Genomic DNA, 14,002 nt, shown 5'->3' with positions numbered 1-14,002 from the left:
TACTTCACCTCAACATTTTATTCAGTCTCAGCAATAGACTGTGAAAGGATACACAGAGTATGTTGGAAAGATTTATACTACTGTATCATTGTATACTGTAGTTTTCGAACTGCTGTATTGTTATACTGCAGGAATACTAGCTACTGTATTGTCATATACTGTAGTTATACCGGTATACTACCGGGGTTAGGGTAGTACCTGATAGGAAGAGAGAAAAGAGGGGAAGGAGGACTCCGTATTATTATAGTTTAGTACAATAATTAGGAGTGTAGGGGGCTACTGCCTTCTACAGCCTTCTTCCCGGAATGGGAATTCTAATGGAAGGGGAGGAATACACTAATTCTAGCTTCCATCCAGCCACAAATTCTGTTGCCGGCTGTACTGCCGGTTACAAGGTTTGTAGATGGCAGTCCAAGAGAGGACTGAAGAATTCTCAACAGTATAATGGGTTTCCCACTGGCAGCCGTCAGGGCCGGCTCAACCTTTCCCGAAGCTTTGCTTCCATTAGGGAGTTGGTCGAGGCGGTAACCTAACCGGCATTTGTAAGGACCCTGCCGGTAACCCAGTCAGCTCGGCAAGTGGGGATGATTGTAGAATACCGGCCAAAGGACATTAGTGACGGCTAGGCCGGCACTAAAGGGCAGAAAGGGGAGGGAAAGGGTCTTATATTTTACAGAGGAGAAAAGTGGCGGCAAGTATGCCGTCTACTTTCGGCTGTAAATCAAGGAAGCCTAGCTTCTTATACCGGCGCCGTCATGGACGGCAGGGGAATAACAATTCCCCTGCCGGTGACACTGCCAGATATAAGACATGTCTTCTAGTCCACAAGGGAGAAAGGAGGCGGCAATTATGCCGTCCACTTTTGGTTGTAGGCTAGGGAAGCTTAGCTTCATTTGCCGACAACGTCATAGCCGGCAGAGGAACAACGATTCCTCCGTCGATGACAATGTCGGCTACAAGACAATACACCCCAAGTTACTGTCATACTTCAAAGCCGGGATACTCGCCGTAAAGAAGATAGACAGTAAAACACTATCCATGCCAAGCCGGAGTTAACTACTCATTGGCGATGACGGAAGATAGGGAGGGTTGCCGCCTGGGATGGCAGCACTCAGGGGGAAAGAAGGGTTTATCCTCTTTTCTCTAAAAGAGAAGCGTATCGGATTATACCAATAATTCTAGGGGATATATATCCCTGACCGAATTAATAGAAACGATACTAGAGGTTAAACAATGGGATTAACGTTACTAACTTATACTAAACGGGTTAGGCTAGCCTAACTCGAGTGGGGACCACGGATACGAGTGATACCACCAAGGCCCTATCTTATATGAAAGAACGTTATAATAGGAAGAGTTAATATTATATGTGTATCTGCAATCTTCACTAGCATAATTTTGCCTAACTAGCTAGAAATTTCTCATAGCTAAATACCAGGAGTGTCGCACTACTAACTAAATAATTGCATTTATGGCGTGTGACAGCGGTCTCAAGATGACCGCCTCAGGAGATGGCAGTGCTCCACTTGACACACCTAAATTATGTTAATTTAACTGTGAGAAGGGAGCTATGAAATTATACACAGGAAAGAATAAATTACTCAACTTTCCAGAGGATGAAAATGCTGGAGATTGCATTATAATATTCCTTGAAAATAGTAATAACACCGAGAGAAACGAGGGAGAGCACCGTGCTTAAATGCTACTTTTAAAAGGAATAATGCGCCGTAGTAGTACTGGGAGGGGGTCCACCAGGTACCTTGATAACGGCTCCCCTTCGTTCGCCACTCTTCCTCCTCAAAGAGTAAAATCTATTCGGGGTGAAGATTGCCATGTGTCGTATGAAAAAATACGTCCCCTCATTTTATGCAATATCCTTAAAGATATATTAAGGATACTCGCGCCAGGAGTTAGAATTCTGGAGACCTATGGTTAATTTTCTGGGAGTATCACTGTAGCTAAATATCCCTTTTAAAGCTGCCTAAAGGAACCTTCCATCAGCACGACATGGCTGAGCCCAAAAAAGCTATTTACCAGTTAGTAACAGAAAATATTAAGAAAACTATTTAGCAGTTAGTAACGGAAAATATTAAGAAAGATATTTACCAGCTAGTAACAGACAATATTAAGAAAGATATTTAGCAGTTAGTAATGGATAATATTAAGACAGATATTTACCAGCTAGTAATCGAAAATATTAAGAAAGATATTTAGCATCTAGCAACAGAAAATATTAAGAAAGATATACAGCAGCTAGTAACTGACAATATTAAGAAAAATATTTCCCAGCTAGTAACAGAAAATATCAAGAAAGACATTTACCAGCTAGTAACAGAAAATATTAAGATATTTATTACAACAGAAAATGTTGAGAGATATTCACCAGCTGGTGTAAGGAAAAATATTAAAGAGATATTTGCCAGCTAGTGATGGAAAATGTTAAGAAAAATATTTACCAGGCCGCAACAGAAAATGTGGAGAGATTTACCAGCTGGTAAGGGAAAATATAGAGAGATATTTACCAGCTGGTAAGGGAAAATATTAAGAGATATTTACCAGCTGGTAAGGAAAAACGTTAAGTGATATTTACCTGCTGGTAAGGGAAAATATTAAGAAAATATTTACTAACTGATAAGAGAAAATATTAAGAGGGATATTTACCAGCTGGTAAAACGGATTTTGAGCGAAGCGAAAAATCTATTTTTGGGTGAGATAGCCATGACGTCCTGATGGAAGGTTCCTTCAGTAGCTTCCTTGGGTATATTTAACTACAGGGATATTCCCAGAGAATTAAACTAAAGGTTATCACAGAATTCTAACTTCTGGTGCGAGTACCCTAAAGGTTTCCCTCTAGGATATCGTATATCAACAGGGGACGTATGTATTAACACGCCACATAGCTATCTGCACCCCATATAGAGTTAACACTTCGATATGGAAAGGTGGAGAATAACTGGGGAGCCGTTCCACAGTTACACTCGTCCGTGGCTACTTTTGGTACTCGAAACGTAAACAAACGGGCGCCATTGCTAAATGACGTCACGTCCGTCCTCATCCTGAGGCCAGCTCCTTGCTAATCTCCATGATACAGCAGGACAGGGCGGGGCCTGAAAGGCTGGACTAGAATAGACGGGAGGGTCCATCAGGACGTCATGGCTATCTCACCCAAAAATAGATTTTTCGCTTCGCTCAAAATCCGTTTTTTGGGCTCAAGCCATGACGTCCTGATGGAAGTGTACCAGAGAATTAATGTATCGTGGAAAATTTCCCCTTTTAAGCAATTGCCAAGGGCTCCGAATAGAGGTATGTAATGTGTCCTCGCTAGAGTTTCTGTGGGGATCCAGCTTCCTGCCCCCCTGGCAGAGAAGTCCCGGCGGATCATACCAAAATCCGAAGTGATCATTGAAGGGCTACTCACCCTGCGGAGAGTTCGTGCAGGACTCGGAGACAAGACAGAAGGTTAATATTCGGGTAGGAATATTCTCAAGCATAGGTAAGTGATAATTAATCACTACGCTCCTTTGGAGGAGAGATCAATCTGGTCTCAAAGGCAGGACGAAGGTAAGTATTCAAGTAGGAATATTACACAGCATGAGTGAGTATATAATACAAGTAAATTTATATTATTCTTCTCATTCCAAAAGGAAGGGGTTAAATGAAACTATGACAATCATGTATTTCATAATAATAATAGGAGCAGAGAGAGACGCACATGTAATAAAATAGACATTTTATTTCATAGATTGCAGATTATAGTGATAACAATTGCAATAATAAGTGTAAAGTTAATTTACAATAATAAAGAATAATGTACATAGAAAATAAAAGACTTCAATCTTGAATCTGAAAGAAATTTCACTTTTAGAAACACAAGTTCCAGAGGAACATCAGTCTTTTTCAAAGAAAAACACATCATGCCCTAGAGCATGTGGCACTCATGTGAAGTCTATGACATTTCACCTTGATAAGAACAGTCTATTAGAAACACTAAGTGTCCATGAAATCACTATGTATCACACGAGGGTCAACACAGGCACCCGTAGAGTTAAAGTCCCAAGTAACTCACTGTTCTATGCAGAGTTAAACGGCAGGTTTCATAACACTACCTGCGGCTACCACGAAATGTTTAACTTCATGCACTTGCTTCGCGTAGTGCTTGAAGAAAACGCACGACGATTTCCACCCTGTGAAGCTCTTGAGGCTTTCGAAATCCATGCTCTGGAAGAAATTCAGAGAAGACGCGACTTTTCTAGGATCATGACCTGCGGGTTTACTGTCAGGATCCGCTCTGCGAATGAAGTAGGTGATTTTCGCTCTTAGTTGTTTCAGTGACAGGTCACTACCCGATGTTTCTCCTTTGAAGAGTTGACCTCCACCGAAGTCTGAAGTTCTTCGAAGATAGACCTTAAGACTATCCACTGGGCATAGAGAGACATCTTCCTTCAGGGGGCAGATTCTCCAAGGGCCCCATCTCTTGGTGGGTAGTTCATTCTTTGCGAGAAACGTCGGATCAGGGAAGAGGGTAAGTTCTCCTGTATCTGCGAACAGGATATGACCCTCGTCTCTTGACAATGCCACTATTTCGCTGACTCGGGCTCCCGAGGCGAAAGCAAAAAGGAAGATAACTTTTTGAGTCAGGTCTTTTAGAGGGCACGAATCGTTGTCCAGGTTAGAGGCAAAATGGAGCACCTTGTCCAGGGACCAGGAGATAGGTTTTGGCGGAGGTGCTGGGCGTAGTCTAGCGCATGCCTTTGGTAGTTTATTGAAGATATCACTGGACAGATCAATCTGGAAAGCGTACAGTAGTGGTCTAGTCAAAGCTGATTTGCAGGTGGAAATCGTGTTGGCTGCTAAGCCTTGTCCATGAAGGTGAATGAAGAAGGACATGCAAAAATCAATGGTGATTTCCGTAGGATTTTTTGCTTTGACGAACGAGACCTACTTTCTCCAGGAAGATTCGTATTGCCGTCGTGTGGATTCAGTCTTGTATTCCTCGAGGAAGTCTAGACTTTTCTTCGAGATTCCAAACCTTTTCTTTGCTAAGGAGAGAAAATCATGAGATGAAGGTCCCTGACTTTCAGTGATGAAGCGAAGACAGTCGACTTCTGTACTTGTTGAAAGAGAACTGGGCCCGGGAGGGGGATCAGCGTGGGCTGCAGCTCCAGGACCAGAGGGTACCAATTGCTCCGGGGCCACTTGGGAGCCACTAGGGCCGCTGTCCCTTTGAAGGTTCTCAGTTTGGAGAGGACTTTCAGCAGAAGGTTGGGGGGAGGGAACAGGTATATCCTGGACCATCTGTTCCAATCCAGTGACATGGCATCCACTGCTTCTGCCTTGGGGTCCTCGTACGGGGCCACATATCGAGGAAGTTGATTGTTGTCGCTCGTTGCGAAGAGATCGATCTGAAGTTCCGGGACTTGGTGAGAGATGAAGGAGAATGATCTTGCGTCTAGAGACCATTCCGACTCTATTGGGCTTGTCCGTGATAGAGCGTCCGCCGTCACGTTGCGGAATCCTTGTAGGTGAACTGCAGACAGGTGCCATTTCTTCTTTTCTGCGAGACGAAAGATCGGAAGAAGTACCTGATTTATCTGGGGCGATCTTGAGCCCTGACGATTGAGACATCTGACTACCACCGAGTTGTCCAGAGTCAGACGGATGTGGATCGAGGGAGGCGGGGAGAGTTTCTTCAGGGTGAGAAGAACCGCCATGGCCTCCAAGATGTTGATGTGAAACGTCTTGAATAGGGGAGACCATGTTCCCTGAACCTGTCGTTGGTGGGAGTGACCTCCCCAACCCTCCAGTGAAGCGTCCGTGTGGATGTTGATCGATGGAGGCGGGTGTTGAAGAGGAATGGACCTTTTCAGGGCCTTTGCTTCCGACCACGGCTTTAATAGTAAGCGAAGTCTGTTTGGAAGCCGTCTCTTGAGGTCTCTTCGAGCGATGGATGCGGAACGTCTCCAGACTCCCGCGGCATCCTTTAGCTGTGCGCGAAGCAATGGATTTGTCACAGAGGCGAACTGTAGAGAGCCTAGAACTTGATCCTGCTGACGTCTTGAGATCCGTTTGGATTTCAGAAGTCTTCTGACAGACCCTGCTATTTCCTTCCTTTTCTTCTGCGGGATGGAAAGGCGGTGTGACTGAAGATCCCAATGGATTCCCAACCATTGGAACTTCTGAGCTGGAGAGAGGCGAGATTTCTCAGCGTTTATCTTGAATCCCAGATGTTCTACGAACTGGGTGACTTTGTTGCAGGCTCTTACACAATCTTCGGGCGATGTCGCCCAGACCAGCCAGTCGTCTAGGTAAGCCATCACTTGGACGCCGCGAAGGCGGAGCTGTTGGACGATGGCGTCTGCCAGCTTGGTGAAGATCCGTGGAGCCATGTTGAGCCCGAAGGGCATGGCCCTGAAGGCGTAACTTTTCCTTGAGTCAAAATCCTAGGTAGGAGGAAGCGTGATGATTCATTGGAACGTGCCAGTAGGCATCCACCAGGTCTATGGAGACCGTGTAGGCCCCTTGAGGCAGAAGGGTCCTTATTTTTTGGAGAGTCAGCATCTTGAACTTGCTGTTCGCAATGAACTTGTTGAGAGGGGATAAGTCTAGAATGACTCTGAGTTTGTCGGAGTCCTTCTTGGGAACGCAAAATAGTCTCCCTTGGAACCTGGTTGACTTTACCCTCCTGATCACCTTCTTGTACAAGAGTTCTAGGATGTATTCTTCCAGGAGGGGGGTTGACTGTTGGAAGAATTGCTGGAAGGCTGGGGGTGGTTGTGTCCAGCTCCAGCCTAGTCCCTTCTTGACGATGCTGTGTGCCCAGGGATCGAAGGTCCAACGATCCTGGAATTGGCGGAGTCTTCCTCCCACCGGAAGCACTTCATTGCTTCTGGTGTCCCGAGGGTTTGCCACCTCGGCCGCTAGCTCCCCTTCCTCCTCTGCCTCTGGAGGGGCGGCGAGACGAATCTCTGCCGGAACCTCTGCTTGAGCCCCTACCTCTGGGACGAAAGGTAGTAGCATGTTGGTCAAATGCAGGGGTAAAGACCGGTGACTGCGACACCACCGGCTGTGGGACCAACTGAAAGGTCTGCTGTGGCTGTGCTGCCACTTGGGGAGTAGTGGAACCCGGAAACTGCCGTCTCTGTTGACGTTGCTGGGGTTTCGGTTTCTGGGACTTCCTCTTAGGTTGAGGGCCATCGTCCTGAGAGGATTTCCTTTTCTTCGACATGCCCCACTTGTGGAGAAGGTTCCTGTTCTCCATGGCGGCCTTGTCAGCAATCTCTTTCACCAGGGAGGAGGGAAAGATATATTTACCCCAGATATTGGAGGAAATCAGCCTCCGGAGTTTGTGTTTTACCGTCGCGCTGGCAAACACGAATTCACGACAGGCTCTGCGAGCCTTAGTGAAGCTGTACAGGACCTTAGTCACCGTTGCCAAATGTGTTTTGGCTAGGACCATGTAAAAGTCCGGGACTCTAGTGTCCCCGGCCATGAGTTCAAGCTGTACCTGGAGGGACAGCGATGCGGCAAGCCTCTCCTTCGTATCCTGTTCCCTACGAAGGAGGTGATCATTTAGCCTTGGGAGGTCCTCATTGAACTGACGACCGGCTACGTCAGGCTCTAACTTCCCCACCGTGAAGGTTGACTGGACGTCTTTCCAGTGCCTATCATCGGGAGGAACGGTAAGGGAGAAGGGTCTGCACTCCTCCAGTACAGGGCAAGGTTTCCCTTCCTCCACTGCTTTCAAGACCGCTGTGAAGGCCTTTTCTATAAAGGGGAAGGTCGCAGCATTCGGCGCAACGAAGGTTGGGTGCTTCTTACTGAGCGCCGGCATCTTGGAGTTGGTGAAACCCCTACTCTTCACCGCACTGGCTAGCATAGCCTGGGCCTTCGCGAGATCGAACACGATTACTTCCTTTGGTTCGGTCTCTTCCTTTGAGGCTGGTTCAGACCTGAGCCGGACGTAACAGTCCGGATAAGCCTTGAAGTTCGGGAAGAATTCCACTTCTTCCAACAAGATAGAGCCGATCTTCTCACTGATGAAGATCTTACCAGTTGTGATCGGCATATGCTCGGCATATCTCCATGGGTTAGTATCCGAGCAAGAGGGGAGGTCCTTAACCGAAATCCGTTTCGGTTGTTTAAAACTCACTAGGGTAGACCGGAATTGCTCATGGGTCTCACGAAGTTTTCTTTCCATGAGGGCTTCAAGCATCTTGAAGACCTCCTGAGTGCCTGATGGAAGAGGGTCCGGGGTGGAGGAAGTCGAAGGAACAGGTTCTTCGGACGATGCAGGAGTCGTTGCGCGAGTAGGAGTGGGAGCGACCTCAGACTCCGAATCAGGATATTCCACCTGATCTTCCTCATAGTCGAGCTCCTCGCCCAAGAGGTTCTTCTCCGTCTCTTCCGACACTTCTGACATACGTTCCACGTTATCGGAATCCAAGTGGCACTCATGCATGGACTGGGCCATGACGATATCAGGTTCCACCACGAGCTGGACGGTGGGGATCTGATCACTGGGGATCACAGAGTCTTTAGATGCCTTTGGAAACAGCAAGGCCCTCAAATCTTCGCTGGCGAGATACGGTCCGGTGGCGTTCTTCTGGAAGCCACGCACCCACTTGCGTAGCCTCTCTCGAGTGTTGTCCCTTGCCTCCGCTGAAGGAGGATCGTCGAACGCCTCGACCAAACGACTCTTGCAGACTATACAGTGCTGCGGGTCCCAGTATTTTAGGTCGCCTCTCTTGGCGGCGCAGGGGGCGTGGGTCCGGCACGCCTTGTGCCCGTAGAAGTCCGGGCGCTTCACTCCACAAAAGTTGCTTTCGCACTTCATATACTCCTCCTGTAAAAGAAAGAGATCATGAGTACATGGAAGGCATAAGAATGACTTACATTACTCTAAAATTAAGATAACTTAATCTAAGTTTTTAAGCATTAAAACAGTTCATAAGGTATTATAATGCCTGAGAGTAGAGAGCGGGAAAGGAAGTAGATAGACACATACTTGTCAATCCCGCCCAGTCGGTTACCGTAACCTTATCAGTAGGCAATTTCTTTTACGGAAATCCATATGGATAAGCCGTGGTAGGTAGAAGCTAAGCCTCTAGCAGAAATTGCCTGCGAGGTGTAGCAGGGACTGAGATCACTCAGATCACTGGTTAAAAGGGGAGTAGAGAACATCCCTCATTAGATATAGGTTCCGGCAATCGGCTGCACGAAGACACACAGAGTGTGCTGGAATATTGTAATGTGCAATCAGACAGCACAGCCACAATTTCGAAGGGAAGACAATACCTATATGTGGAAGTGGCTAAGCCATCTGGCTGCAGTATGTTGGCTGTCGGCATATTGTCGGCAGGTATGAGAAGGGGTGCATGTCCCTTAACGTCTCCAGGGGGTGCCGGCAGACCGACGGCACGCCGGAGGCCGGTCCTGCAGGGTGGAAGGCATCAAGACAGACACATTGAGTATCTAAAGTGTAATACCATCGTGGCGACCGCCGGCACAGCGGCAGGTCGCCGGCAGGAGGCGGCGGCTCCGGCAGCCGACGGCTGACGGCCTGGTGAGCTTGGATCAGTTCAGAAGATAGATAAGCATATGGTTGTATACCTAGACCGCCGGCAATCAATGCCAGCACGCAGGTGGCCGGCACGGAGGGTCAGCCAGCTGCTACTAGGTAAAATTGTTGGTGGGATGTCGGCTGTATGCCGACGGAAGGCGGAAGCCTCCGGCACACGGAAGGCTGACGTCTTAGAGGAGGGAGGGCATCTTATGAAAGAATGACACCAGAGGTAAGGCGGTATCGCCGGCGGTGGAGGCGGCAAGAGACCGGCACCAGGATAGACGGAGAGAAAGGTAAGGAGGGATGGGAGGGATAAGACCACATACCCCTCTGGCATCCCTCCGGAGAGAGTGCACTCATGATAGGAGTAGATACTCATAGCATCCGGCGGCAGGGGCCGGCAGTCGGCCGGGTGCCTGGGGTAACCCAAGGGAGGGTTAGAGGGCACTCAAGAGGGGGAAACTCCTGCCGGCCGGACCGCTGCCGGTGACTACCCCCATAGAACGCTATGAAGGGTATGTGTACCAGAGCGGCCAGCTCAGCAGGAGAACAAGTTAGCCCTACCACTCCACCCAAGGGAAGAGTTGTAGGACTAAGGACAGATGTGTATAGGCAAGCCTACACCAAAGGGATAGGTGGGGAGGGAGAAGATGAGGGGTCTTTCATAGGGGAGGCTCTGTACCAGAACGGCCACCAAGGAGAGGGAGAACGCTCCCTAACCTAGGTTAGGTAACCAGAATGAGATTGGTACAGGAGTACCGTCTCAAACTATAAAAGGACAGAATCAACCCCCAGAGCTTAACCTAGAGAAGGAGGGTTAACTCCTAGGCTAGGTAAGCTGAAAGACACATCGCAAGTTGCAGGGAGGGAGGAGTAACCCAACCAGGTGCAACTGAGGAAGGGCAGAGCCGTTCCTTATTTCTCGGTCACAACCCTAAGGGGGGATCATTCCCTTAGGGTAGACAGAGAAGCGATAAATACTCTGTTTGTAGACAAGATTCCCCTATATAGAAGGGAAAGCATGGCCACACAGAGGGAATGCCCGCAGGCAGGGGATTAGGGAGCATATAGGGGTTCCTACATTTAGGTTAGGGTGGAAAGATACGCAATCAACCCGGTCCCCTATATGGTCCCCAAAGGCGAAAACACTTACATCACAGTTAACAGTATGTTTAATAATGCCACAATCTTCATAACTTAACCTAGGAACACTGGTATATATCATGCATGAACACAAGCACTAGGCTATCCAGCCTAGGGGCTAAGCTGGCGATCTAGTATGGGGTCGAACGACGACCGAGTAGATGAGCGCTAAAACACGATATAAGTAATTCCTAGCTATGAAGACTAAATAATTTATAATATTAATTAGTTAAGAGACCGGATGAGGCTGTTCTGGCTAACTAAATAAAGCATGCAATAGAACAGCGACGCCATAAAATGGCGCGTCCGGGATCGGCACAGCTCCGCCACAAAACACAATATTTTACGAAAAGTAGAAGTTACTTTACGGCTAGAGCTTATTTAAACAATACTGGGACCTGGTACTCAACTTTCCAGAAGAAGGCGAGGCTGAAGGTAACGACATAACGGCGATGTAAGTCGATGAAAATCGCACAAAGGGAAATCCGACCAAAGCAAGGGGCTGAAGGATGGGGACGGACGTGACGTCATTTAGCAATGGCGCCCGTTTGTTTACGTTTCGAGTACCAAAAGCAGCCACGGACGAGTGTAACTGTGGAACGGCTCCCCAGTTATTCTCCACCTTTCCATATCGAAGTGTTAACTCTATATGGGGTGCAGATAGCTATGTGGCGTGTTAATACATACATCCCCTGTTGATATACGATATCCTAGAGGGAAACCTTTAGGGTACTCGCACCAGAAGTTAGAATTCTGTGATAACCTTTAGTTTAATTCTCTGGGAATATCCCTGTAGTTAAATATACCCAAGGAAGCTACTGAAGGAACCTTCCATCAGGACATCATGGCTTGAGCCCAAAAAGGATAATATTACGAGATTTTCCTCCCGTTTTTTTAATGTTTTTATATTTTATAATTAAAAGATTTATTTTAATGTTACTGTTCTTAAAATATTATATTTTCATCGTTCATTACTTCTCTTGTAGTTTATTCCTTTCCTCACTGGGTTATTCTTTTCCTTTGGAGTCCTTGGGCTTATAAAGCATCCTACTTGTGGCTTAGCAAGTAATAGTAAACATTAAGAGATATATTTACCAGCTTTGAGAGAGTGGTGATTTCTGCCAGCAGCCAGTCTGGACAATCAACATCCCAGCAAAATCGAAACCTCTGGAAATACATAAATCAAATAAGTAAATCAACAAATAAATAACTTAATAAGTACTTTACTATATATGAACGGGTCAGGTCAAACATTCTGGTTCGTTTGTTCTCCTGATTAACGTGGGAACCGAGACGTATATTAATCACTTATAGCCGAGCACTCTTGCCAACTTGGTTTAAAATAGAATCTTGGATTAACACCTTTCTCTCTCTCTCTCTCTCTCTCTCTCTCTCTCTCTCTCTCTCTCTCTCTCTCTCTCTCTCTCTCTCTCTCTACTTCTGGTTATTTATATCTTTCAGGATTATGCCTTGCAATTTATTTATTTCCTTTCCTCACTGGATTCCTTTCCCATGTTAGAACCCTTGGGCTTATAGTATCCTGCTTTTGCAACTAGGGTTATAACTTAGTAATAATAATTCGAATGCAAAACCATTTCCAATAATAACTACTATTTTTTTATTTATATTTCTAAATAAGAATCAGGTAATCACAATTGACTATATTATTATTATTATTATTATTATTATTATTATTACTACAACCCTAGTTAGAAAAGCAAGACGCTATAAGCCCAAGGGCTACAACAGGGAAAAATAGCCCAATGAGGAATGGAAATAAGGAAATAAATAAACGATATAAGAAGAAATACGTCATATGAATCTTGACCTTAAAAGCAAAAAATGAGATTAACAAGTTTTGTCATTTATTCTATCAAATAAATTATTTTTAATGTTACTGTTCTTAAAATATTTTAGTTGTTAATTACTTCTCTTATTTCCTTGCTTCCTTTCCTCACTGGGCTATTTTCCCTGTTGGAGCCACTGGGCTTATAGCATCCTGCCTTTCCAACAATCAAAATCAACTTCCGCTGTCTAAATTATTTGATTATTGCACTAATCAAAATTTATCAATCGATTATTTGATTATTGCCATCAATCAAAACTTTTATCAATCGATTATTTGATTATTGCCATCAATCAAAACTTTTATCAATCGATTATTTGATTATTGCCATCAATCAAAACTTTTATCAATCGATTATTTTATTATTGCCATCAATCAAAACATTTATCAATCGATTATTTGATTATTGCCATCAATCAAAACTTTTATCAATCGATTATTTGATTATTGCCATCAATCAAAACTTTTATCAATCGATTATTTGATTATTGCCATCAATCAAAACATTTATCAATCGATTATTTGATTATTACCATCAATCAAAACTTATCAATTGGTTATTTGATAATTGCCATCAATCAAAACTTATCAGTTGGTTATTTGATAACTGCCATGAATCAAAACATTCATTAATCGATTATTTTATTATTGCCATCAATCTAAACTTATCAATCGATTATTTGATTATTGCCATCAATCAAAACTTATTACCAATAGATTATTTGATTACTGCCATCAATCAAAACTTATCCATTGACTATTTGATTATTGCCATCAATAGAAACTTATCAATCGACTATTTGATTATTGTCATCGATCAAAACTTTTATCAATCGATTATTTGATAATTGCCATCAATCAAAACTTATCAATCGACTATTTGATTATTGTCATCGATCAAAACTTTTATCAATCGATTATTTGATAATTGCCATCAATCAAAACTTATCAATCGACTATTTGATTATTGCCATCAATCAAAAGTTTTATCAATTGATTATTTGATAATTGCCATAAATCAAAACTTATCAATCGACTATTTGATTATTGCCAATAATCAAAACTTTTACCAATCGATTATTTGATTATTGCCTTCAATCAAAACTTTTATCAATCAACTATTTGATAATTGCCTTCAATCAAAACTTTTATCAATCGACTATTTGATAATTGCCATCAATCAAAACTTATCTATCGATTATTTGATTATTGCCATCAATCAAAACTTTTATCAATCGATTATTTGATTATTGCCATCAATCAAAACTTTTACCAATCGATTATTTAATTATTGCCTTCAATCAAAACTTTTATCAATTGACTATTTTATAATTTCCATCAATCAAAACTTATCTATCGATTATTTGATTATTGCCATCAATCAAAACTTTTATCAATCGAATATTTGATTATTGCCATAAAAAAAAACTGTTGTCAATCAATTATTTGAT

At 44.3% G+C, this 14,002-nt stretch overlaps 1 protein-coding gene across 1 annotated transcript in view; it reads right to left on the bottom strand.

Moving 5' to 3' along the window:
* Positions 1-14,002, bottom strand: part of LOC137622382 (COMM domain-containing protein 4) — a 140,544-nt gene that overhangs the window by 32,662 nt on the left and 93,880 nt on the right. Inside the window, exon 3 of the mRNA XM_068352990.1 lies at positions 11,801-11,872. Within this exon, the coding sequence (XP_068209091.1) occupies positions 11,801-11,872 (72 nt within the window). The remainder of the gene's footprint in view (positions 1-11,800; positions 11,873-14,002) is intronic.

Source organism: Palaemon carinicauda, chromosome 29 (genome assembly GCF_036898095.1).
Source record: "Palaemon carinicauda isolate YSFRI2023 chromosome 29, ASM3689809v2, whole genome shotgun sequence".
NCBI lineage: Eukaryota > Metazoa > Arthropoda > Malacostraca > Decapoda > Palaemonidae > Palaemon > Palaemon carinicauda.
This window is presented reverse-complemented; position numbering and strand designations above follow the sequence as displayed.